This window comes from Vigna unguiculata, chromosome 11, assembly GCF_004118075.2.
Source record: "Vigna unguiculata cultivar IT97K-499-35 chromosome 11, ASM411807v1, whole genome shotgun sequence".
In the NCBI taxonomy this organism is placed as follows: Eukaryota; Viridiplantae; Streptophyta; class Magnoliopsida; order Fabales; family Fabaceae; genus Vigna; species Vigna unguiculata.
Genome location: NC_040289.1, coordinates 2,684,213 through 2,711,706, shown reverse-complemented (window position 1 = coordinate 2,711,706; position 27,494 = coordinate 2,684,213). Strand labels below are relative to the sequence as shown.

The 27,494-nt window shown below is 33.5% G+C and overlaps 3 protein-coding genes across 4 annotated transcripts; 2 read left to right on the top strand and 1 right to left on the bottom strand.

Moving 5' to 3' along the window:
• Positions 1-9,815: 9,815 nt before the first annotated feature.
• LOC114168932 (putative disease resistance protein At3g14460) lies at positions 9,816-14,611 on the top strand. 2 transcript variants are annotated; one of them, XM_028053912.1, is made up of 2 exons: positions 9,816-13,501; positions 14,224-14,611. In XM_028053912.1, the coding sequence occupies exon 1, from the start codon at positions 9,856-9,858 to the stop codon at positions 13,462-13,464; it is 3,609 nt and encodes a 1,202-aa protein (XP_027909713.1). In that variant the 5' UTR covers positions 9,816-9,855; the 3' UTR covers positions 13,465-13,501; positions 14,224-14,611. The 2 variants fall into 2 exon arrangements, with proteins under 2 accessions (XP_027909713.1, XP_027909714.1); XM_028053913.1 differs by having other exon boundaries at positions 9,816-13,438; positions 14,224-14,597.
• A 5,814-nt stretch (positions 14,612-20,425) lies between these two features.
• Positions 20,426-23,211, top strand: LOC114170543 (cysteine-rich receptor-like protein kinase 10). Its single transcript, XM_028056041.1, has 7 exons — positions 20,426-21,191; positions 21,272-21,382; positions 21,500-21,654; positions 21,738-21,948; positions 22,171-22,408; positions 22,553-22,703; positions 22,782-23,211. The coding sequence occupies exons 1-7, from the start codon at positions 20,426-20,428 to the stop codon at positions 23,088-23,090; spliced, it is 1,941 nt and encodes a 646-aa protein (XP_027911842.1). The 3' UTR covers positions 23,091-23,211.
• Positions 23,212-24,545: 1,334 nt separating this feature from the next.
• LOC114169208 (cysteine-rich receptor-like protein kinase 10) lies at positions 24,546-27,494 on the bottom strand. The gene is made up of 7 exons (XM_028054252.1): positions 26,637-27,494; positions 26,369-26,482; positions 26,089-26,258; positions 25,790-26,000; positions 25,264-25,501; positions 24,973-25,123; positions 24,546-24,891 (listed from the first exon to the last, which is right to left on the bottom strand). The coding sequence occupies exons 1-7, from the start codon at positions 27,409-27,411 to the stop codon at positions 24,583-24,585; spliced, it is 1,968 nt and encodes a 655-aa protein (XP_027910053.1). The 5' UTR covers positions 27,412-27,494; the 3' UTR covers positions 24,546-24,582.

Genomic DNA, 27,494 nt, shown 5'->3' with positions numbered 1-27,494 from the left:
AATTTTAAATAGTGAATTAAACAATTATTGTATGAGTCGAGAAAATAGTTTAAGTGAGATAAAGTTTTGATAATGGAAACTTGGTTGGTTCACTATTAAAAAGCTTTAGTATAAATAAAAATCAGTTATGCTGTGTTTGGATCCACATGAGTACTGTTCATGCGGATGAAAAGTGATTTGAAAACACATTTGGATATGCTTGTTTTCGCTGATTTGTGAGTGTGGATTTGCAGGTGAGTTGTAAAGTTTGACACTCTCTAAAATAAAGATATGTGCAGAGAAAGGCAAATCATTCACTACATTACCGACGGATCATCGACGGTCAAAAATTCGTCAGTAAAATGCTTGTCTGTAAAATTTTACCGACGGAAATCATGTTCCGTCGGTAATTACCGACGGATAAATCCGTCGATAAATTTGTCGGTAATTATCGACAAAAAAATCCGTCGGTAAATCTGTCGGTAATTACCGACGGAAAAATCCGTCGATAAAATCCGTCGGTAATTACCGACGGAAAAATCCGTCCTTAATTACCGACCGAAATATCCGTCGGTAATTACCAAAAATCCGTCGGTAAATTTGTTACACTATTCATCTTCTTCCTCCTCCCTCTTTCAATTTTTTTTTTTCGTTTTTTTTTCCGTGGTCGCCGTCCCCGTCGCCGTCAATGTCGCCGTCGTCGTCGCCGTCGCCATCGCCGTCGCCACTGCCACCATCGTCGCCGCCGCCGTTGTCTTCTTCTTCCTCTTTCTTCTTCTTCTTCTCCTTCTTCTCCTTCATCTTCTCCTTCTTCCTCTTCTTTTTCTCCTTCTTCCTCTCTTCTTTTTCTTCTTCTCCTTCTTTTCTTCTCCTTCTTCTTCTCTTTCTCCTTCTTTTTCTTCTTCTTCTCCTTCTTCTCTTCTTCTTCTTCTTCTCTTCTTCTTCTTCTTCTTCTCCTTCTTTTTCTTCTTTTCTTCTTCTCCTCGTCTTCTTATAAGGTCAGATTTGGGCGGGAAAATTCCCGCTTCTTTTACCGACGGATAAATCCGTCGGTAATTTCGTTGATAAAAAAAAATTAAATTATCGACGGATTTTACCGACGGATTTTGAGTTATGTAAGTATCGATGGATTTATCGACGGAAAAATCCGTCGGTAATTCAAATTTCGGCGAGAAATTTCCCGCTTCTTTTATCGACGGATATTTCCGTCGGTAAATCCGTCGGTAATTCAAATTTGGGCGGGAAATTTCCCGCTTCTTTTACAGACGGAAAAATCCGTCGGTGATTTTGTCGGTAAAAAAAATTTGAATTATCGACGGATTTTACCGACAGATTTTTCTGTCGGTAAATGAAATTTCTTTTACCGACGGATTTTTCCGTCGGTAATTAAAATTTGAGAATCCGTCGGTAAAATCCGTCGGTAATTTAAATTTACCGACAAAAGTATATCCGTCGGTAAAATTCCGTCGGTAATTTCAATTTTTTTTGTAGTGCTAAAATAGTTACTATTATGAATAAAAAATTATAATTGGTCACTAAAAATTAGCTACCTAAGTTTTGACTACCAAAATTACTTAGTTACTAAATTGCTCTCTAATTAATTAGTGACAAATTTAGTGACCAATTATATTTTTTTATTTATATTAGTGACTATTTTAGTAACCAATAAATTTTAATTTTGTAAATTGATATCTAAATTGGTCTTTATAGTGACTAACAACTTTTAGTCACTCAAATTGGTTACTAATAAGACATTTTCTTGTAGTGATTATATTAAAATTACTTTATTGTCTATCTCTTTTACAATTTAATTTACTTATATTTATCATATTTATTAGTTTCTTTGTTTTCCCGCGAATGTATGTAGGAAAGATTCCTAACTGCACATCCTCCATAGGTTCCTACATGTTACATGCATATAATAATTAGTATTATATAATAATATATAATAATTATATGGATATTGATAATATTGTATATTATTATATATATAATTTTAATTTTAATTATTATAATAATTAGTATTATATAATAATAATAATTAATATTATTATTCAAATAAATATCTTTTGTAAATGAATTAATTATATAAAATAAAATAAATTTAAATAAATATGGGGATATAAATTAAATAGTCTATATTATAATTTTTTTAAGTTATCATTGAGAATAATAATAATTTATTTTAAGTTATTAATGATATCAATAAATTATATTTTTCTAATTTTAAATAACATTTTTAATTTTATTTTAATATCATTTCTTCTATTTATGTTGAAGGGTAAAATGGTAATCATACAATTTACTCTATTAAAAATTATAATTTATTAAATTTTATCAATCACATCATACATAAACTTTCATAAACTTTTCATTCATATCTACTTAAATCATACAATCTTTCCTTTAATCCAAACAACTCCATTTTTACCTACAAATAAACTCAAATCAACGCAAATCCACTCCCTTAAATCCACACTCTAATCCAAACACAACATTAAAGTTATTTCATTTTATAAAAGTTATTATCTCTATAAAAAGTAGGACCTTCTTCTTCTCTACTTTTTGTTAGAGTTTCTAACACTATATGTTTTTTTGAAGATTGAAGCATATTGTAGGACTTTTGACGCTAAAGCCTATCTTTCTATTCAATTACTTTGTTGAACAAATTGAGTTCCTTTTTTTCTCCTTTTAGAGTATTTGGTGTTGGGGTTTCCATGTAAGGTTTTTTAGAGTTGCATGCTTAGTCTTAAAATTCTTGAAGAATCTATGTTTAATTATAGGGTTGTTAGGGTATGAATAGATTATTGATCTGAGTCCATCTTGTGTAGATATTGCCTTTCTTTATGATTAGGGGTGCTTAGAGAACAAGGAGACTGTGTGGGAAGTTAGTTATTTTGATATGCTTTATGATATGGAATTGTGGTAAAAATCTGAGTTGGACTAGTTGAAATTGATATATAAGGTGAATTAGTTGTTTGAGAAAGTGATTTGGTGTTGGAATTGATGATTGTGGTAAATTTTAATGTGTAAATTGTTGGGAATAGTCCAAGTGTGAGTCAAAGTCCCACATTGGATATAAAAGACAAAGTTAAACACTATATAAGAATAAAGACCCATAACAACATTGCCTTAAGGTTTTGGTGTAAAAGTGGTGTCTAAGGTCTTATATGTGTAAGACTAATGTCATATAACCATATAGAACCACAATCTCTCAATGACTGACTATAATCATAACCATATATGAAAAAATATATAACCTATCAGTGGTATCAAAGCCGATGGTTCAGAGTGACTGACCGCATAACCATAACCAAAGGGGTCACTCATACACCTGAAGGGAAATATACCATATGAAAAAGGAAAAAAAAAAAAACAAGGGACATGAAACAAATTCAACCATATTTGCAAAGTTAGAGAGGTAGGCGAGTGAGACACTTGCTTAAGGAATATTGTTGGATTTTCTTCTAGTATTCACTCGCTAGGCGAGTCATAACGTCACCAAGCGAGAAAAGCCTCAATTATGGCATGATAATTGATGGGTTTATATTTTTCATAATATGGATTATAGTCATTGAGAGATTGTCGTTCTATATTTATGACATTAGTCTTACACATATAAGACAATGGTGTTATGAGTCTTTATTCTTATATAGTGTTTAACTTTATCTATTCTATCCAATGTGAAACTTTAACTCACACTTTGGACCATTCCCAATGATAATTGTATGGAATTTGAAATGCTTTGATGAATATATATGATAGTTTAATTATAAATGAGTTGATAATATGCGATTGTGATGTGATGAATGAGGAATGGCTTTCAACAGAGAAAGCATTTCACTTCTAGTTAGGTGTAGGGATGACAACGGGGCGAGGACGAGTTTCGCTATCCCATACCTATTCCCGTAGAAAAAAATTCATCCACATCTCCATACCCAAATCCAACGAGTATCAAACTTTTGTCTCATCCCCATCCCCACCGGATAACGGGTATAATCTCGTACCATACCCGTACCTGTTTTCTTACTACTTCAATATTAGTTTTAATTAATTTTTATAAAATAATAAAAAATTACGGTAAAGGAAACATAATGTTATCAAATATTCAATATTAGGAGGATGATTGTTTTTCGATATCAAATACTTTGAAACAAATTATAATTGTCTACATTTTAGATTAGAATACCAAATAAAATTTCATGAGAGGCAAAACATTTATTAAATTTGCAAACATTAATAAAACCTAGTTGATAAAATTTAAAAATATTTTAAAAAAAGTATAAAAGAAAAAAATATATTCAAATTAAAATATATTTTAAATGTTTGTTTACTTCAATTTTTTAAATTCTAATGAATCTCTTTTTCATACACTAATAAAAGTTATAATACATCACTTGATAAAAATGACGCAAAAAACAAATGATAAACATAATAATAAAATTTTGACATAGATCTTATATATTTTGAACTTCAACATATGTTGGATGGTGATAGAAAAACATTCATGGCAATTACATTAAATTTTTATATTGTAGTAAATAAAAGTTATTTATACAATTATAGTGAACAAATTACAGTATGATTGATAATGAGTTAGAAAATAAAAAATAACTAGATAAAATATATTGAAACAATATTCTACGTGATGAAAAACAACTAATAAAAATATTAAAAAATTAACGAATATTTCTTAGAAACAATTTGAAGACTATTGAAAGAAATCGCACAAAGAAAAATAAATGTATAATTAAGGGTATGATAAGATGAAAAATACTTTAGAGATCTAAGAAAACTTTTTCAAATATCAACATATCTACTCAATAGTTGAGAAATAACTAAAATTGTTTTAGCAAAACAAAAGAGTTCTTCAAATGAAACAAAGATGAATAATAATAAGTATTTTTTTTATATTACCTAGTAAATGAAAGGTTTATGCTATTAAACACTTAAATTGAGAGTATTAAACATTCTCATGTGAAAGGAAAATATACAATAAATAAAAATATTAAAAAATAATAGAAATATTCAAATGTGAGACATAAAAAAAAATTTAATTGACATACATGAAAAATCAAATAATTAGAAGAAATAAAAAATATAAAGTATATATATATATATATATATATGTAGTTAATTAATTAATTATGGATATTTTAGTAATTTAAATGGGGATGGAGGTATGGGTGGGACGGGTATTGTGACGAGGATATGTACATCACCATACCCAATCGAAAAAGTCGAGGATTCTCCATGGGGACGAGTTTATTTGCCATATCTAGTTAGGTATATTGAGTAAGGACTAGGTAGGAGATTATCGAGACTCTAATAGGTATTCTAACTCACATAGAGAAAGATATTTAGTTAGTTAAAGTCGATGGATGTTGATATGACAAGGAATTAGTTTGAAATAGAACCTTTCGAGCATGTCATAGTAAGCTAATTTTGTCATGTAAAAGGCTGGGTAGAGCCATGATATAATAAGGCAAAGTCTATTGGGGTCCTTATTACTAGCAGAACTTTGACAAAAAATTCAGGGGTGCCAAATTAGAGTTTTTCAATTTTTTTAAAGTTTAATTGACATAAATGTATTTTTTTTATCTTCATCTCGAGTTTTCTTCTTAAATTTTGTTTTATTCTTTTACTTTTTATTATAATTTTCTAATATAAATTTATCACCTCTCACCTATTTAGAGAAAGATAAATTTATCACTATCCAATGGTGCACACTAAACAAATTTATCACACACAAAAAGAAAACCCTTAAAAAAAAGGTAAATTAAATTTATTTAAAAGAATAAATTGATCAGTTTAAAATATTCCTTAGCTCATCAATTTTACTGTAGAGTAATTTTATTTTGAAAAGGAAAAGAGATTGAGGATGAAAATTGAGAAAGAAAGAGAGAGATGAAAAAGAAATGGAGGTCTGGAAGAGGAAAAAAGAAAGAAGAGAATGAACTATACATGAGATTTAAAGAAAAAATTTAAAAATTTTATATAAGTAATATATAAATATAATTATAAAATATAAATAAAAATATTTTAGAGGTCCTTATGAGAGGTGCATAATCTTTTATATCTAATTCAATATACAAAATTCTGTGAAATTAGTTGTTGTAGTTTGTCTAAATAATAATTGATAAGTGTTCATTTTACCTATTTTACGCATCCATTTTAACACTTATTTAAAAATTTATGGAGGTGGTGCATGAAGAAACTGTCCCTTTCGGATGCTTCAATTTTGTCACTATGGATGTGTTGGGAATAGTCCAAGTGTGAGTCAAAGTCCCACATTGGATAGAATAGACAAAGTTAAACACTATATAAGAATAAAGACCCATAACAACATTGTCTTAAGGTTTTGGGGTTACAAGTGGTGTCTAAGGTCTTATATGTGTAAGACTAATGTCCTATAACCATAACTATAACCCATATATCATGAAGGGAAAATATATCATATGAAAAAGGAAAAAATAGACAAAGTTAAACATAAGAATAAAGGCCCATATCAACATTGTCTTAAGGTTTTGGGGTTACAAGTGTATATGTGAAAAATATGAAATATATATATATAAACCTATCAGGATGAATGGAGACCTTGGGCATATCTTAGTTTAATTCTCAACTTTTATAGCCAAAATGTTCGATTTAAAAACGCAATGGCTAAATAGAAATTTCACATGTAAATTGGAGTTGGTAATTTTTTCCTGCATCCTAAAATATGTGTAGAATCATAAATAATTTTATGGATTTTCAAATTTAATTCTATTTGTCTTTCTTTTCCTTTATCCGGTCTCTCCCCTTTCTTGTTCTCACTTCTCCCTCCGTTTTTACCTCCAAAATGATTCCATTTTCCTTTGTGTCCCCAATTGCAATCGGATATTAATCAGGCCAAGTTTTTAATATAGGAATATTTTGTATTAGCCAACCAACCATTCTTGTTGAGTAGTCTCATTTGTTGCTTTCATGGTGTTAGAAATTCAAAGACTTACACTTGAGAATAAGATTGTTAGAAATTAAGTGTGAGTCTAAATTTTACATTGATTGAAAATGAGAAAGTAGAACACTATATAAGAATAAATACTCATAAATTTATTACTTTAAAGTTTTGGATTAAAAATGATGTCAATGTTTTATGTGTTGGACGCATGTCTCATTGGTCTTTATGCTCCTTAGTGAAACTTCCTCTGTAAACTTTTAACACATAGCTATGTCAGTTAACACATATAAATGTGCAATGTTAGATTCCATGCCATTGTTTACTCATAACTTTACCACCAAAATTGACTAAAACCACCGATTTTGCTTAAATGTGTATTCAACCGAACAAAGCGAGGAGGCAAAACGTCAAACAACTTTGAATCTTTTTATTTGATTATGCCATCTTTTTACTTTATCCTCGTCATTTCATGGTTGAGTCACTTTGCACGTTATTATTGCTAACAAATAAGCAATATTTTAGGTTCCTTGGGTTCATTTTTTTTATAAGTTTGTCATCGAATTTGACTACACACTCAAGTTGCTTAATATTTTTTTCGTTATACCGTTATGGGATTTTTTCTATAGAGTTTTGAATTGAAATAAATCAAATTGGTGGTCATGAATAAATGGGTAAAAGAATTACTAAAACCCTAATGGATCAATTATGAGCATGCAAATATAAAATGTGCAGAAAGAATAATGAACCGATTGAACAATTAGTATCCAAATAGGATTGATCCAGGCCTGATAAATGTACCGATATAAAAGTACGTGCTAAATAAAATTAGCAAAACTAAAACACAGAAAGAACGTGCAAAGTGAATTAGTAAAATCTAATATGTAAAAGTTAATGTGTGATCAGAGTTTGCAGTGCTTTATTGATTTTTCTTATTTTTTCTTCGGAAAATTATTTTTTAACAATTGTTTGGCAAATTTTTGATAATGTATATTTGGCAGTGTCTCAATAGATAAAGAAAGATATGATGTGTTTTGGAAAGAGAAAAAAAAGTTTTATTGTATACTAAAAAATTAATTATGTCAAACTTTATAAAAAAAAGTTTGTTGAAGTAACATAATCTTTTTTTTCTTCGGATTAGGTGAGCACGCGTTGTCATGTCATGACTGAAATTATGCTATCACATTTCATAGTTTTGAAAATATATAATTTTCATCTCTGTAAGATTGTAATTTTAAATTCAATTCTACAGTTTTGTAAAATTAGACAGCTACTGGGTCTTGGCCATCTGTCCTTCATTGAATCAAATCCATCTCAAACAAAATACTCACTCATTACCTTTTGTCAAACCTTCATCGCATTTCAAATTTTCGGTTTTTTTTCCCTTCTAGGCAAATCACTTTGCATTATTACGGAACTAGACAATTTTTTAAAAAATTACGGAAATGGGCAAATCGTTTGGGGGGTGGACGTTTTCGAATGAAGAAATCGTGTAGCCCCCCAACGTTTTCATTTTCAACTGAGTCAATGGGCGAAATCGTGTGGGGGGTGAACGTTTTTGGTGAAGTAATCGATTACCGCATGCTGTAATCGATTACTGCATGCTGTAATCGTCCAGGGGGTAACATTTTTGACACAGTAATCGATTACCATATGGTGTAATCGATTACTGCATGCGTTGTTCTGGGTGCACGCTAAAGCGGGAAAATCAAAAGGTGTAAGAAGAAAACGTCATGGGGGTGCACGTTTTTTAAATTGAAAGTGTGTGGGGGGTGCACGTTTTCTATTAGAAAACGTGTGGAGGGTGCACGTTTTCTATTAGAAAACGTGTGGGGGGTACACGTTTTCTTTAAAAAAGTTTTTTTTTCCTTTTCGCACCCCCAACCTACTCATTTCGCACTCCAACCCACTCCTTTCGATTCTGTAGTCTGGATTCGACCCAAATTGCTTCCATTGTTTTTCATTTGGTCCGCACAAATTCTAGCATTCGCATCAAAAGCTTGGTCGCTGACATCAAAACCTTCAATGCATGGTCCAAATGCCCAGAAGCAACGTTCCATAATGTATGTGGAACTCCCATCCTCAACATCAACATTAACTGGAGGACCGGAAAGTTGAAAAATTGTTCCAGGATTGGTTTGTTGGGCAGCTAGTAACCATCTGGGAACTTCATTATAAGATTGGTCCCAATCACCATACTCCATTGTAATTGCTTTCTCCTTCGCAATCCATGCTCTTCTATATGTCACCGTGTATTTGTAACGAGTTTTGATGTCAGCGACCAAGCTTTTGATGTGAATGCTAGGATTTGTGCAGACCAAATGAAAAACAATGGAAGCAATTTGGGTCGAATCTAGATTGCAGAATCGAAAGGAGTGGGCTGGAGTGCGAAAGGAGTGAGTTGGGGGTGCGAAAAGGAAAAAAAAAACTTTTTTAAAGAAAACGTGTACCCCCCACACGTTTTCTAATAGAAAACGTGCACCCCCCACACACTTTCAATTTAAAAAACGTGCACCCCCATGACGTTTTCTTCTTACACCTTTTGATTCTCCCGCTTCAGCGTGCACCCAGAAAACTGCAACGCGTGCAGTAATCGATTACACCATATGGTAATCGATTACTACGTCAAAAATGTTACCCCCTGCACGATTACAGCATGCAGTAATCGATTACAGCATGCGGTAATCGATTACTGCACCAAAAACGTTCACTCTCCACACGATTTTGCCCTTTGACTCAGTTGACCATGAAAACGTTGGGGGGCTACACGATTTCTTCATTCGAAAACGTCCACCCCCCAAACGATTTGCCCATTTCCGTAATTTTTTAAAAAACTGCCTAGTTCCGTAATAATACAGAGTGATTTGCCTAGAAGGGAAAAAAAACCCAAATTTTCAGAATCATATTTTCTCTTTGATTTGGCCACTCCCTTTCCAACCATGCCGGTCCTCGAAACACTTGGTGGTGCTCTTTTTGGTGCTGTTCTTCAAGTGCTGTTTGACAAGCTGGATTCCCATCAAGTTCTGGACTACTTTCGTGGGAGAAAGCTCGATGAGAAGCTGCTGAAAAATTTAAGGAGGAAGTTGGTGTCCATCAATGCTGTGGTTGATGATGCAGAATTAAAGCAGTTCACTGATGCATATGTTAAAGCGTGGCTTGATGAGGTCAGAGACGTGTTGTTTGACGCAGAGGATCTGCTGGAGGAAATAGACTATGAATTCTCCAAAAGTGCATCACAACTTGAATACCAGAGCAGTGCTAGCAAGGTATGCAGTTTTGAATCCAAGCTCAAAGAAGTTCTTGATGACCTTGAATCTCTTTTAAACCAAAAGGATGATCTAGGTCTGAAAAAAGCTGCTAGTGTTAGATCCGAATTGGGTAATAAAGTGTTAGAGAGAAAAAATGAATCCTCATCGTTGGTGGCTGACGATGTTTTTTATGGCAGAGATGATGACAAAGAAATTATCCTTAATTGGCTGACATCAGACAGTAACAATCATAACCAGCTGTCAATACTTTCTATTGTGGGTATGGGTGGGATGGGTAAGACCACACTTGCCCAACATGTATACAATGACCCAAAGATTAAAGAAGCTAGATTTCATGAAAAAGCTTGGGTTTGTATTTCTGATGAATTTGATGTTTTGAAAGCATCTAAAGCAATTATTGGGGCTTTCACTAAATCAAAAGATGATAGTGAAACCATAGAAATGGTTCATGGAAAAATGAAAGAAAAGTTAACAGGTAAGAAGTTTCTTCTGGTTCTGGATGATGTTTGGAATGAAGACCGAAACCAATGGAAAGCATTACAAACTCCTCTTAGGTGTGGAGCTAAGGGAAGTAAAATTCTAGTCACAACACGCAGTAACAAAGTTGCTTCTATCATTCAGTCAGGTTACATACACCAACTAAAGCAATTGCAGGAAGATCACAGCTGGCACGTTTTCGCCAAACATGCATTCCAAGATGAAAACTCTATGTTGAATTCTGAGTTGGAGGAGATTGGCATGAAGATAGTTGAAAAGTGCAAAGGATTGCCTCTGGCACTTGAAACGTTGGGATGTCTTTTACACACAAAGTCATCTGTCTCAGAGTGGGAAGGTGTATTGAAAAGCGAGACATGGGACTTAGCGATAGAAGATAGTAAAATCATCCCCGCTTTGTTGTTGAGCTATTACCATCTTCCTTCTAATCTCAAAAGATGTTTCGCTTTTTGTGCATTATTACCCAAAGACCGTATGTTTGACAAGGAGAGTATAATTCTCTTATGGATGGCTCAAAATTTTCTACAATGCTCTCAATGGAGTAAGTCTCCAGAAGAAGTAGGTGAACAATACTTTAATGATCTATTATCGAGGTCATTCTTCCAACAATTAGACAACGAAATGTCCTACGAAACACATTTTATCAAACTCAACAAAAAACTTTTTATCATGCACGACCTTCTCAATGATTTGGCCAAATATGTCTCTGGTGAGATGTGTTTCAGGTTGGGAGTTGATAGAGCAGAAAAAGTACCAAAGACAACCCGTCACTTTTCATCTGTGTTTAATCTTCTTAAATATAGTGAGTGTAGGAGTTTATGTGATGCTAAAAGGCTACGGACATTTCTTTCTATAAATGGGAATTGTGGGATTTCAATACAGGAGTTGATCTCCAACTTTAAGTTCTTACGAGTCTTATCTTTGGAGAGGTGTTTTAACATAGAAGAGGTGCCTAACACTATAGGCAATCTTATACATCTCCGTTCATTAAACCTTTCAGGTACCAAAATAGAGAGACTTCCCGACTCAACATGTTCACTGTGTAACTTGCAACTGTTGAAGCTAAACCATTGCTTCAATTTGCAGGAGCTGCCATCGACTTTGCACGAACTCACCAATTTACGCCGCTTTGAATTTGAGGGAACTCCTTTAAGAAAGGCTCCACTGCTTTTAGGAAAATTGAAGAATCTTCAAGTATGGATGGGTGAGTTTGAGGTTGGCAAAAGTAACGAGTCCAGTATTCAACAACTAGGAGAACTTAATCTTCATGGGCGACTGTCCATTAGTCATCTTGAAAATATTGTGAACCCTAGTGATGCATTGGCAGTGAATTTGAAGGATAAAACACATCTTATTAGGCTATGTTTAGAATGGGATTTCAAGCAAAATATCGATGATTCAAGGAAAGAAAGAGAAATACTTGAGAATCTGCAACCTTCCAGACATTTGGAGCACTTGTCAATCGTTGGCTATGGTGGTACAGGGTTTCCTCGTTGGTTATCTGACAACTCTCTATCAAATGTGGTGTCCTTAAGCTTGAGTAACTGTAAATATTGTCAATCGTTGCCTTCCCTTGGAATTTTGACATTTCTCAAGCACTTGACAATTGACGGCCTTCATCATATAGTGAAGATTAATGCTGATTTTTACGGGAATAGCTCTTCTTCATTTGCATCCTTGAAAATGTTGGACATCTCTAATATGAAAGAATTGGAAGAATGGCAATGCATGACAGGGGCTTTTCCAAATCTTCAGAGTCTTTATGTGAGGTATTGTCCCAAGCTGAAAGGGCACTTGCCAGAACAACTTTCTTGTTTGAAGGAACTAACTATTGAAAGCTGTGAACAACTTGTGGCTTCGATTCCCAGGGCGGCAATAGAAATTCATAATGTGAACATGCAACCATCTTCATTTGATATGACAGGGCCCCTCCTATCTGATATTCCTCTTGAACTCTTGCGTATTGTTTTTTGTCCGGGCATGAATATTCCCATAAACCATTGCTACCATTCCCTTAAGGAATTGGAGATCATTCATGGTTGTGACTCTCTCACGACCTTCCCTCTAGACCTATTCCCAAAACTCTGCAACCTTGAATTAGACGTGTGTCGTAACCTACAAATGATATCACAAGGTCACCCTCATAATAATTTGAAGAGTTTGAAAATTGAAAAATGCTCTCAATTTCAATCCTTTCCCAATGAAGGATTATTTGCACCAGAATTGAAGATACTTTTTATTGAAGGATTGGAGAAATTGAAATCAATGCCTAAACGCATGTCTACCCTCCTTCCATCTCTTAATCACGTGAACATAAACGACTGTCCGGGGGTGGAGTTGTCCGAGGGGTGTTTGCCATCAAATCTAAAAGAAATGAATCTCTGGAATTGCTCCAAACTTGTTGCCTCCCTAAAGGGGGCTTGGGGAACCAACCCTTCCCTAGAATGCTTGCATATTGCTGAAATGGATGTGGAGTTTTTTCCGGGTGAAGGTTTGCTTCCACTCTCTCTTAGTACTCTAGGGATATATTGTTGTCCAAATCTTAAGAAACTGGACTACATGGGTCTCTGTCACCTCTCCTCTCTTCAGAAATTGGATCTTAGTAATTGTCCCAGCCTCCAATGCTTGCCAGAGGAGGGTCTGCCCAAATCCATTTTAGAACTCAGAATTAGCCATTGTCCGTTGCTCAAACAGTGCTGCAGGAAACAAGAAGGTGAAGACTGGGAAAAGATTGCTCACATTAAAACCATATGGGTAGATGACGAACTGCAAGTTGAAAATTAGTAATGCAGAAATTCTTATATGCCTGCATTTTCATCAGGTGCCAATTCTCCACGCTATCTTTGAAGCATTCCAAATACAATCTTATTTAGAGCAAATATTTTAATATCTAGTTCAAGCATCAACTTTTCGTCCTTTTAATGTCTTATTATCTTCTATTTATGGAAAATGATGAAGGGGGAAAGCGTCAAAGTTCTGGCACAAATTTTGTATTCTGTATTTGGGAGTGGTCACCTTTCATCCATTCAGTTGTTAAATTGCTCTCTCACCCACTCTGTGTCCTCCTTCTCTGTTTATACTTACTTTACATGATTCTTTTTCTTGAAAGAATTTTGGATTCAATCTGTCTTTGTTTTAATGTCATATGTATTAAAATGCTTTAAATGTTTCATGAATTCTAGAACACTATATTCTGATAATACATGCGAATTACTGCCAAGTTTCTGGTTTGCATTCTTCACATTTTATTCACATACATAATGCAAAATCATCAGATTTTGCTATTCAGAAATTAGTTCTTGGATTGTAAAACAGTATATAGATTTTAAAACTACATAATTGATATATGACATGGATATCTGAAAAGAGAGTAATGGCCAACTTCTAAATAATGTACTTACAAGTTGTTTTGTTTATTTACGCCATCTGTATCTTGATCATAAAGTAAATGGAGCAGCATATTATCTTTTGTTTTCTCAGTAGATTCTTAAAATCTTAAATATTGTGATCTAATAATTGAAGTGTATGTTTCTATGGAAATAGATTGAAAGAGTCGCCAATCAGGAGCTGTGCTGATACAACATTTTAAAATTGCTTTGGACTTTGGAGATGATTCCATAACCATCTCTTTGTAGATATAAAATTCTGTCCACATCTGCTGCAACTCACAGTATTCTCAGAAGTTTTGAGGCAAAAACTCCCGACAATGAGTGCATCCAAATTGATGACCATAATGGATTTTCATTTGATGAAATGTAAACAATGTACATCTAATTTTATAACAACATTATGGACGTTGTTTTTATAATCGACCCAAAAGCACCATTATAATTACTTTGTGATGGTTGCAAGTTTTAAATCCTTCCTATCTTGTACAATCTTAAAGTTTAGATGAGTTAAATTCAATATAAATATAATAATGTTATATCAACTGAAATTCTTATACTTTCATTGAAATGTTTTTATTCTCAGATACCCATATGTTGAGATTTTTTGGGCTTTTGAAAATATGAGAGATATGAGATATATGAGAGATATATGTGATATATTATACGGAGGAACATGTTTTTGTATTTTATTGATATACTCTATATATAGAACAAAATATAACAAATATCAAGTATATAATATTTAGAATATCTCACTCCTAATCTAAAATAATAACGAATTTCCTAAAACTGAAATATTTCCTAAAAAATAATTTAAATAAAAAAAAATATATTAAGTAATATTCTCAATATTCCTCCTTGCTTAATATCTGATTATTTAAATTTTATATCTTAATATTTGATTCACCATTTTTGGATGCTTGATTTTCTCCTCTTTTTGTGCTTGCAATATTTGCTTTTCTCCTTCTTCCATGGCATCACATCTTTCTTCAATTTGGCATCATCCTTCATATTTCTTCTTATATCAGCATCATCTTCTTTTTCTTTGTTCGGTGTGGATTTCATTGGAGTGACATTGGACCTTTTATGAATATTAGAATGTGAACCTCCATCTACTTTCTTCACTTGGACATCTACTTTCTTTCAAAGATATTTATCTTCTGATTTTGATCTTTCTTTTATACTCACTTTATTTGTAGCAAATTCCTCCTTCATAAAATCCAGCGCAAATCTTTCGTCTTTCATGTGGACTTTAAATACCTCTATGTTGTTAGCATTTTTGACCACACATACTTTATTTTCAAAGGAGACCTTATAACCTTTCTCTAACAATTGAGCAACACTTAATAGATTATGGGTAATCTCAGGAACATATAAGACATCAAAAATTAATTTGATACCTGAATGAGTTTTAATTGAAACTGTTCTTGTACCTTTAACATCAAGTTGTTCTCCATTTCCAATTTTTACCTTGGAAATATTTGATTTATTGAGCTCCTTGAAAATTTCTCTATCATGAGTCATGTGGTTTGTGCAACCACTATCTATAATCCAATCCTTTGAATATTTGTTGGTTGTGACACATGATGTTGTAAGAAGTAGATCCTCCTCTGATTTATCCTCATATGATTTATTCTCCACAATCTGAACATCTTCTTGAGAATCTTGAGATTTGCATACCTTTTCCACATGTCTCAATTGACCGCATTTGTGACATTTGACATCTGGCCTCCACCAACACCAATTGGGTTGATGACCTTTTCTCTTGCAATGGGGACAAGATGGAAAAACCTGTGTGTTGTTGTATTTGCTCCTATTTTTCTTGACTATGAGAGTGTTGGGAATAGTTCAAGTGTGAGTCAAAGTCCCACATTGGATAGAAAAGACAAAGTTAAACACTATATAAGAATAAAGACCCATAACAACATTGCCTTAAGGTTTTGGGGTTAAATTGGTGTCTAAGGTCTTATATGTGTAAGACTAATGTCATATAACCATATAGAACCATAATCTCTCAATATCCATAACCATGCCAATAACTATGACTATAAATGCATATATGAAAATATTATATATATAACCCATCAGTGGTATCAGAGCCGATGGTTCGGATTGACTGACCGCATAACCATAACCATATAGAACCACAATCTCTCAATGACCATAACAATGACCATGCCTATAACCATAACCCATATATATGAAAAAAATATAACCCATCAGAGAGCATTATCTTCCGTCACAGTTAGGGATGGCAATTAGGGCCCGGCCCGCACGGGCTAGCCCGCGGCCCGGCCCGCAAGCCCGCATAAAATTAAAAAAAAAAAACTTGCACTTGTGTATATTAATTACTTCTTTTATGGACTCTTACATTAACATTTCAAATTCTTGTATAACTGGAAAAGACAAGTATTATGTAATTTTTAATGTGCTAAAATTTAAAGAATACATTGTGTATGTCATAGTATGAATATGATGAAAATGTTGAATTATCAATTTATCATCTAATTCCCCAAAGTCTTTACTTAATTTTGTGAACTTCTTAAAGTTTCCCAATTTTTAAACATTAAAAGTTTTATCATAAAAAAAAAAAAAAAAAAAAACGGGCCGGCCCGCGGGCCCGCGGGCCAACGTATATGCGGGGCGGGCCAGAGTATGCAGCCCGCATAAAATGTGCGGGGCGGGGCGGGCCGGCCCGCGGTGTGCGGGCCTTATGCGGGACGGGCCTAAATGGGGCGGGCCGGCCCGCATTGCCACCCCTAGTCACCGTCACCAGAATCAATATGTGTAGACAAATCTTTCATGTTTTCTAAGAAATCAATAGATGCCTCATATCTTTTCGGCACCGTCACCAGAATTTTCTCAACGAGTCTGGAATATGAAAACTCCTTTCCCAACAATTTTATCTTGTTGGCAATACCCAACAATTTGTTTGAGTATTCTTTAATTGTCTCTGATTCTTTCATTCTTTGCATCTCGAACTCCCTTATCAAATTCAAAACTTTCATGCCTCGAATCTTCTCGTTCCCTTCATATTCTGCTTTCAAGTATTCCCATATTTCTTTGGGAGACTTTAAAATCATGATTCTGGTCATAATCATTTGTGAAACACCTGCAAACAAGCATGATTTTGCCTTTGCCTTTCTTGTTTTCTTTTCTTTATGCGCTTTCATTTGAGCCGCGGTAGGATTTTTAGATAAGGGAACATCATCTTTCTCAACACCATATAATTAACAATACCACCATCAGAGTTCTTATGGCCTCTACAATTGCCGTGGTGACGTGGTTGGATACTTTTGTCAATTTTGTGTTCCCGATATTTGTCAACTTGGGCTAATGCGGTTTCCAAACACTGTCTGCACCCTTCATTTGTGAGATCTCTAGAGCATTGTATCAAGCCATATCTTCTCTCAGTGGAACTCAAACAAAAGACATCCATATAAAACAACTTGTTAGTTTCCTTTGTTGCTTTTCTGATCAATCCTCTCACAAAATCATCTCCTCTCTGAATATCTTCCATGTTAGATATATTTATGCCTCCAAGACTATAAGATGATATGTTTGTTAAAATAGTCCCATAAAAGCTCTCATTATGATACTCCGACACGCCTCATAAATGGTGTGTCCCGTGTCCGTTACGTATCGGACACCGACACGTACGATACTTGTAGGACACACTATGCCCAATTTGAAAGATACTTTTTTATCTTTCATAAGATTTTGACAATTAAAATATGAAACAAATCTTATATTATCACTATTTTTTGCATATTAGATATTAGATAGATAGATTAGCTTCATTTTTGTGTTAGTTGACAATGTATTAGTTGATAGTTTCAAACTTAACATATCTATACATGTTGTGTCCTATATTTTTCTAATTTAGTCGTATCTTTTTGTATCCGTGTCAGTGTCGTATCCGTACCCGTTTCCGTATCTGGACAACATATGGGAGTATCTTAGAATACATAATTCATACAAACCATAGTAGTAGAGACACAGAATTGGCAAAAGTATCCAACAACATCACCACGACGATCATAGAGGCCATACACAGGACTCTTGCTGCCTATGCTTTTGTACTTATAATCTTTGCTTGTGGCTGCATCTGAAGATGCCCATCTGAGCATTTCATCAAGATTTGTTTGGTATACTCCACAAATTTTAAAAAAACCGAAAATTATGGAATGTTTAAAATAATAAAACAAATAATATTTTACGGCATTAATAATCTTTTTTAAATTTATTTTTGAATAATTTAAATTAACTGTTAAATTTAGTAAATATTCATATTTCGTTAAAAAATATTAAATTACTTATACTTAAAAAATTAAATCTTAGAGTAAACTACTTAATTGAGTGTATACATAAAGGTGAATTATTTTTGTTTAACATTTGTTTTTCAATTTTATCTTTTAAATAGAAGTTTTTAAATTAAAATAATTATTTTATCAATTTATTTTTATGAATGATTGTTTTTAGATTTTGACAGTATTTTCAAAAAATTTTAAAAAAGTATGAAGTAACATATGTGAGAGTCGTCATTCTTAATTAACAGAGATAGAAAAAAAAAACTAAATTAAACAAAATTTAAAAATATTAGGACCTGATCGAAAAAAAAAAATTATTAGAACTGAATGAAAAACTGAAGGAATATAAAGATTAAATACGTAATTTAATCTTATAAAAATTATTTATAAATTATGAACAAAAATGTCAATTACTTCTCTAGAAACATGTGACAATCAAAACTTTGAAAAGCAAAATAAAAATATCAAATAACTAAAAAACTAATAATTGAAACAATTGTCAACAAAATAAACATGAATACAAAATTTCCATAGTATATTTCTTTTATATTATTTTCTTATATTATAATAGATATAAAATAATTAATTTATTTAAATAGTATTATTTTATGAAATTAATATAAAATATATTAAATAATCAAATAATTAAAAATTAAATGATCCAATAATTATAGAAAAAAAATTAATACCAAAATGTAAATTAAGGATAAAAACGCAAGTTACTTCCATCGAGACATGTGGCAGAAAAGAACAAAAATAAAAAATAAAAAATAAAAGACCATTTGAACATAACTAACCCTAAACCAAACACAGGATCCATTTTATAGTAGAGATATTAGGATATTTTTATTCCAGTAATCTCCTTCTATTCACAAGAGTCTCCCATTTCTAATCTACATTTACACTTGAGTCCCACAAGCGTGATTGTTGAGTTCTCTCTTTTCATGTTTTCATGATTCGGTGGGCACGTTATCACGTCATGGCTGTATAGGACCACTGGGTTTTGTTTTATTCATCACAGATTTGCAACATCCATGTGTTACATCCTTTTTTGTGCATGCCCATATGAAATAGGAGTCTCATTTTTTGAATAAAACAACTTCACGCATTCATAATCTCTTTTTTCTTCTTAGAGTCCAAACAAGTATGAGTTGGTGGTGGCGTGTCGCCTGTTTGTGAAAATGCTTGGGAGAGCCATGGATTGCAAAGAAAAACGGGATATATTTTTTTTTTCTCTCTTACTTTTTTTTTCTTCCTTCTAAACCCTATCACTTCTGCATTTTTACTGTAGGTAATTGTCTTTTTTTTTCTGTAGAGTAAATTAACTATTTTTATTTAAGTTTCTAGATAAAATATTTATTTTGGTTTATGTTGTTGAAATGTTTTTAATATTTTTAGCCCCTCAATATTTTGTTTATCATAAAATCTTATATGTTTTGCGTTGCATGATAATGTAACAAGTGATATAAATTATTAAATGGTTAAATATATTTTTGATAGTTTAAGTTTTAGTGAAAATTAAAATTAGTTTAGTTTCAAAATTTTGTAAAATTTAGCCTTCAAACTTTAGACATGTGTGGATTCAATCCTTTTAATCAGATTTGGTGAGATTTATTTGTTTACAAACGCGTTTCATAATAATATTCGAGTTATTTACACTTTTTGACACATTTTCACTTTAATGTTAGTTGTGAGAAACGCAATTGAAACGTCAAATAAACTTAACAAAATCTTATTAAAATGACTAAATCCGCGCATTTTTAAAATAACAACAAAATTGGTTCAAAGTTTCAGAGATGAGGTAATTTTAATTTTCAACGAAAATTAAGGGAGAAAAGCATATTTAACCCATTATTTAATAATAACATGTATTAAGGACATAATTGCAATTCAACTAAGATAGTTCTATAACTTTAGAATTTGAGATCATGTTCACATAAGACAATGACATTTTCGTTAGATTATAAAACATGTAATATAAAAATGCAAAGGTTTTAGTTAATCTTCTGATAGAATAACAGAAGAAACTTCATATATGGATGCACCATGTTGGGAACACAACTAAGCGTGAGATCAATATGCTTTGGTTTCTTGTTATCTTTGAGTTTCAGTTCGCTCATTTACCAGGGAAGTTACTGTGAAAACACCACCCAACAACCTCTCACCACTGCATACAAAACCAATGTTGAGAGAATCCTCTCATTGATGATCTCAGATGCAGCCACAAGCAAAGGGTATAACTACACCACCATAGGAAACAACAACACTGTGTATGGCCTCTACGATTGCCGTCGTGACGTGGTTGGATACTTTTGTCAATTCTGTGTCTCTAATGCTGCCCTAGAAATTCCTCAGCACTGCCCCAATAGAGTGTCTGCTATGGTGTGGTATGATTTCTGCATTCTGAGGTACTCAAATGAAAACTTCTTTGGAAAAGTTCTTACACACCCGACATGGCATGCTGTTGGAAACAAAAACATTTCAAACAAGGAAGAGACTAAGAAAGCTGAGGATTTTATGAGAAGCTTAATCAGAAAAGCAACAATGGAAACCAGCATGTTGTACTACGTGGATGGCTTCAACTTGAGTTTCACTCAATCAAGGTATGGCTTGGTGCAATGCACTAAAGATCTCACAAATGATGGATGCAGAGAGTGTTTGGAGGCAATGTTAGCAGAGGTTCCCAAATTTTGCACACAAAAGTTAGGATGGTTCATTTGGTCTGGAACTTGTATGATAAAGTATGATGACTATATGTTCTACATTCCTAACGACCAAACTTCTTCAATTCCTGTGTCAAATCCGGAAACAGGTGAATCTGAATATGATAACAGTACTTTTGGAATTTTTTTTTGTTTTGTTTAAAAAATAGGTTTTTTTATTTTGTTGCAGATAAACATGGAGGTAACAAGAGGTCAAAAATCTTGATCATCAGCTTCTATGTGATGGGGTCAACAACCCTACTATGTTTGGGTGTATATTTATTCTTGTACAGAAGAAGAGGTAGAAAAGATAATTTCCTGCAATTACACATGCCATAATTTGTGTTATAGCTTATTTCTCCTACTCAAAATATGGCTATTTGTTCAAAATAAGAGACTCAGACACTTGTCTTTGTAGATGGAATTCGGCGATCATCATTTCATAAAATTCAAACCGAGGAAATGTTGAATACTGACCTGCCTATAATCCCATTAATCACAATTCTACGTAGCACTGATACCTTTTCAGAAGCAGCTAAATTGGGGGAAGGTGGATTTGGCTCTGTTTACAAGGTTTTCATTATTTGAATTTGTGAAATATATTCTTTATTGCTTCCATCTATTTCTATGATTTTTTTATCCCAAACTTTTATCAGGGAATTCTACCAGATGGAAGACAAATAGCAGTGAAAAGGCTGTCAGAATTTTCTGGTCAAGGTTCAGAGGAGTTCAACAATGAAGTAATGTTCATAGCTAAATTGCAACATCGCAACCTTGTAAGACTCTATGGATGCTGCTTGGAGGAAAAAGAAAAGATACTTGTATACGAGTATATGCCAAACTCAAGTCTCTACTTTCACCTGTTTGGTATGTTTTCAGATTGCTTTTCACAAAAATTGGTATCAGTTAATATGTCAGGTGGTGTTACTACGGGTTTTAAATTGTTGGGTTCTTTCAGAGGGAACAGTGGGAAATGCTATAATATCCTTTGGTATTTTTTTTTTCCGTGTTAAGGAAAATATTTAGCATTTGCTGTTTTGCTAAATGGCTAGTGTTGTTTAAATCCCTTCTGTCTTCTTGAGTTGACAGATGATGAGAAAAGAAAACAACTTGACTGGAAAGTAAGATTAAGCATTATCAATGGAATAGCAAGAGGTCTTCTATACCTTCATGAGGACTCTCGACTCAGAGTAATTCATAGAGATCTCAAAACTAGCAATGTTCTATTAGACCATGACATGAATCCCAAAATATCAGACTTTGGATTGGCAAAGGCATTTGAAATTGGACAGAACCAAGCAAATACAAAGCGAATAATGGGCACTTAGTGAGTTCTACTTATACCAAACATAACTTAAAAGTAGGACTTGTGAATGCTTATTTCAGAGTTTAATTATTGAAAAAAAGATGAAATTCCTTGTTATAAACTTGAAACAAGAGAAATTAACAAAGCTTTATTGACTTGCATCAGTGGATACATGGCTCCTGAGTACGCTATGCAAGGATTGTTTTCAGTGAAATCTGATGTTTTCAGCTTTGGAGTTCTAGTTCTAGAAACCATTTGTGGAAGAAAAAACAATGGATTCTATCTGTCGGAACATGATGAGACTCTTCTTTTATACGTGAGTAATCCCTATCATCAATACTTGCTAGCAGAAGTATAACAGTATCATTCTCAAATTAACTACAAATAATTGCAGGCTTGGAGAATATGGTGTGAAGGAAAATGTTTGGAATTGATGGACCCAATGCTGGAAAAATCCTTCAAAGCCAGTGAAGTTGAGAAGTGCATACACATTGCGTTGTTGTGTGTTCAAGAAAATGCAACATACAGACCAACCATGTCAGATGTTGTTGTAATGCTAGGGATTGACAAATTAAACCTTCCAAAACCCAAGCACCCAGCATTTTCTGTTGGAAGAAAGTTCTTAGGGGATGAACCAAAATCAAAAAGATCCAAGAATCTTCTTAATACTAATGTAACAATCTCTATTACTTTACCAAGGTAATGTATAATTACGAAAAGGATTTGTCTCTCCTCAAAAGTGACATACTAAAGTTGTATTTATCAGAAATATAAATGTAAGAAGTATCACACGGATCATTGTTATCAATGACTGAGATTTATTCATGTAGATATTTATTTAGACATATAACACTTCGACAAATAAGAATATTCTACAATCATTCAGCATCTTTTATTATATATATATATATATATATATATATATATATATATATATATGTATATATATGAATACTATGGGATATTTTCGTGGTAGGACACTTTTATTCTTTGAACAATACGACGCGCAGTCACATCAACTGGTGCGTGATGTACATCTCTTCTCAAAATTCTGATAATTTGTATGTGTTCAGTAGGTTCAATGCGTGTTCCAATAAATGCTCTCAATATATGCTTGGTGAGCGTGTTTATCCTTATATATGGTTCAGTAATGTTCTTTTAACTATGTTACTATACCATGTACAAGATCCTTTTAATTCTCTTTGTTACTGATTTCAGTTTATACAACTTTCTACTGGCGAACTATTATGTGACAAAATAAGCTTTCAATGATTTGTGGCAATTCTTGAGAAGTAGTGATTAGATAACTCCTCCGAACTGAACATTGATTCATATTCTATCTGTCTCTCCTTGCAATTGAATCACCGCCTTTCAAATTCCTTTGTTTTTCTACATATTGGTTCTCTCAATGCTAGTTGATTTTTTCAATTTTTTGGCTCACTTTTCAAATGATATTGGTATCACGTTTCTTCCGGAAGGAATCTAAAAGTTTGTGCATGCCCATAGGAAATAGGAGTCTATTTTTTTATTAAAACAACTTCACATATTCATAATCTACTTTTTTTCTTATAACCCAAACAAGTATGAGTTGGTGGTGGCTGTCGCCTGTTTGTGAAAATGCTTGGGAGAGCCATGGAGTGGAGCACAATGCCCATGGGTTTGCAAAGAAAAACAGGATATGGTGATGCTTATTACAAAATCGATGAAGTGAGTTTTTCGTGCCTGAAAATTGGGGGATACGCCACTCTTTATTAAGAGCTTCATATTCGAGTTAAGTTGACCTGTTGGTATTGTAAATATTTTCTTGTTAATCCGTTATCATGGCATATCCTGTGAGTTTGAGGCTATTTTGTTCTCATCGCAAATTTTTCCTTTCCTGTTTTTAGGAGCAAATATTGAGCTATGTTCATTACTGACAGATATTTTGGTTTCCACTTCCTACTTGAGCATACATGTATATTTGTTTTTTTATTTTTCTCCAAGATTGCTGTTTATAAAGTGTACATCAGGTTGAACCTTAAAAGAGTACGTTATTGATAATGGAACAGTGACTAGGGTGTAGATGTGCATGCTGGCTGGCAAAAGTTTGGCAGGTTATGACTGGTCCGGTGGTGGTGTATCGATGCTGAAGATTTGTGAGGTGACACGCAATGTCCCATGAGGAGAATTAATGAAATCAAATACAAAATTGTTCATTACCTCGGTATAGTAACAGAGGTTGTTACATCATTAATGGAAAGATTCTTGGAACTGTTTGATGTAGATAATTCCACTAAGGTAATTCTTCCTATCGAAAACGGAGGGTGCTTGGGTTTTGGAAGGACCATTCCCTCACTTGCCAACATCACAACAACATCAGACATGCTTGATCTATCTTTTGCATCTTCTTGAACACACAACAAGCCAATCTGTATGCATCTCTCAACTTCACTGCCTACGAAGGAATTTTCCAGCGTTGGATCCATCATTTCCAAACATTTTCCTTCACACCATATTCTCCAAGCCTGCAAGTATTGTTAATATTGTCAAGCATCAACTAGAATTCTTGAATAGTTCTTCGCCATATATAACATGAGGAGACTTACATACAACAGAAGAGTCTGACCATGCTCTGACAGATAGAATCCGCTATTCTTTCTCCCACAAATGATTTCTAGGACGAGAACTCCGAAGCTGAAAACATCAGATTTCACTGAAAACAATCCTTCCATAGCATACTCGGGAGCCATGTATCCACTAATGCAAATAAATACAGCTTTATTATCTGTCATGTTAAGGTGTATGAAAACAAAGAATTTCTTTTTTCTAAATTACATGCTTAATAATTCCTGCATAAACCTTATTGTTTAAGAATGTTTAGTATGAGTAGAACTCACTAAGTGCCTATTACTCGTTTTGTATTTGCCTGGTTCTGTCCTTTTTCAAATGCTCTTGCCAATCCAAAATCTGATATTTTGGGATTCATTTCAGGGTCTAATAGAACATTGCTAGCTTTGAGATCTCTGTGAATTACTTTCAGTCGAGAGTCCTCATGAAGGTATAAAACACCTCTTGCTATTCCATTGATAATACTTAATCTTAATTTCCAATCAAAATGCTTTTTTCTCTCGTCATCTGACAACACAAAAACAGAGAAGAAATTGAGCAACAAGACAGCATTTGAAGATCTATGACATGATTATTCATTGCATGACATAACTTGAATTTAGTTTCAGGTTATGAAAGGAGAAGAGAACGCTTCTATGGGTATTATTATCCTGTCTTGCTGTTCCTATTCTTAAAATCAAGAGTACCCCATATGCATAAAGTACTTTAAAACACCATAGACAAAATGTAAAGAAACAATTGCAGAGCAAGCATTTGTACTTCTAATTGAAGCGTCGAAGCTGTGTAAGAACATACCAAAGAGGTGAAAGTCGAGGCTTTTATTAGGCAAATACTCATAAATTAGTATCTTTTCATTTTCCTCCAAGCAACATGCAAGAAGTCTCACAAGGTTGCGATGTTGCAGCTTAGCTATAAGCATTACTTCATTATCGAACTCCTCTGAGCCTTGACCAGAAAATTGTGACAACCTTTTAACTGCAATTTGTCTTCCATCAGGCAGAATTCCCTGACATACATAGCGATCAATCAATAAAAGCACATTGAAAGATGATAAAAATAAAGAATGCAAATCCAAAATTCCAAATCACTAAAACCTTGTACACTGGGCCAAATCCACCTTCGCCCAGTTTTGATACTTCAGAGAAGTTAGCAGTACTTTGTAGAATTGTGATTAATGGGATAGTAGGAAGGTCTGGATTCAGTTTGTCCTCAGTTTGAATATTGTGATATGATGATAGACGAATGGCACGAGGTATCAACCCATCTACATAGTCAAATTTCCGTGTTCTTGTATGAACTAAATAACCATATTTGAGAATGGGATGACAAATAAGCCATAAAAAAAATTGTCATGTATTGTTCAAGGAAACTTACCTTTTCTAGTTCTACACCACCACCAATATACACTCAAACACAGTACAGTTATCGACCCCGTCACACTGAAGCTAATAATCAAGATTTTTGACCTGTTATTGCCCCCTTGTTTAGCTGTAACAGTATAAAAGAAGAATAATTATTTTTCCAAAGAAATCAACTTCAATAAATAAACAAACAAGTATTACCTGTGTCACAGAAAGTCACTACTATCCCAATTTACAATACAACAAATGAAAAACCTGTTACTGTAAGATCAATGAATCACCTAATTTCGGATTAGGCTCAGCAACCGAAGATGTTTGATAGAACATATGATCATCATACTTTATGGCACAACTTTCAGTCCAAATCGCCCATCCTAATTTCTGTTCACAACATTCGGCAACTTGGGCTAATATGGTCTCCAGACACTGTCTGCACCCTTCATTTGTGAGATCTCTAGTGCATTGCACCGAGCCATACCTTCTCTCAGTGGAACTCAAATTAAAGGAATCCATATAAAACAACTGGTTAGTCTCTTTAGTTGCTTTTCTGATCAAACTTCTCACAAAATCATAACCTTTCTGAATATGTTCAGTTTTGGATACATTTTTCTCTCCAAGAGAATGCCATGTTGGGTTTGTGAAAACTGTCCCATAAAAGTTCTCGTCGGAGTACCTTAGAATGCAGAATTCATACCAAACCATAGCAGAGACCCTGTTGGGGCAGCGCTGAGGTGCTTCCTGGGCAGCAGTAGAGACACAGAATTGACAAAAGTATCCGACAACATCACCACGACAATCATAGAGGCCATACACAGGACTGTTGTTGTCTATGTTTTTGTGGTTATAACCTTTGCTTGTGGCTGCGTCTGAAGATGCCCATCTGAGCATTTCCTCAAGATTTGTTTGGTATACACTGCTGAGAGGTTGTTGTGTTGTGTTTTGACAGTTACTTCCCACAAAAATGGGTGTTTGTGCCTTCGTAACTTGTGGTCTGAAACTCAGCAATAAGAAGAAACCATAGCATATTGATCTCAGGTGTGGTTTTTTTCCCGACATAACTCTGCAGTTGCTCAGAAAATGATTATACGAAAAATCAAAAACATTATAGTACCGAGTGATCCATTTGATTATACATGTAT

Bases quoted from the DNA above. Each gene is read 5' to 3' on its own strand.
- LOC114168932 (XM_028053912.1), top strand. From the start codon at position 9,856: ATGCCGGTCCTCGAAACACTTGGTGGTGCTCTTTTTGGTGCTGTTCTT.
- LOC114170543 (XM_028056041.1), top strand. From the start codon at position 20,426: ATGTTGGGAACACAACTAAGCGTGAGATCAATATGCTTTGGTTTCTTG. The intron at 21,192-21,271 runs GTGAATCTGAAT...ATTTTGTTGCAG, and splicing joins TGTGTCAAATCCGGAAACAG to ATAAACATGGAGGTAACAAG. The intron at 22,704-22,781 runs GTGAGTAATCCC...AAATAATTGCAG, and splicing joins ATGAGACTCTTCTTTTATAC to GCTTGGAGAATATGGTGTGA.
- LOC114169208 (XM_028054252.1), bottom strand. From the start codon at position 27,411: ATGTCGGGAAAAAAACCACACCTGAGATCAATATGCTATGGTTTCTTC. The intron at 26,483-26,636 runs GTGATTCATTGA...ATACTGTTACAG, and splicing joins TGAGCCTAATCCGAAATTAG to CTAAACAAGGGGGCAATAAC. The intron at 25,502-25,789 runs GTATGTTCTTAC...TTGTGTTGTCAG, and splicing joins CCTCGACTTTCACCTCTTTG to ATGACGAGAGAAAAAAGCAT.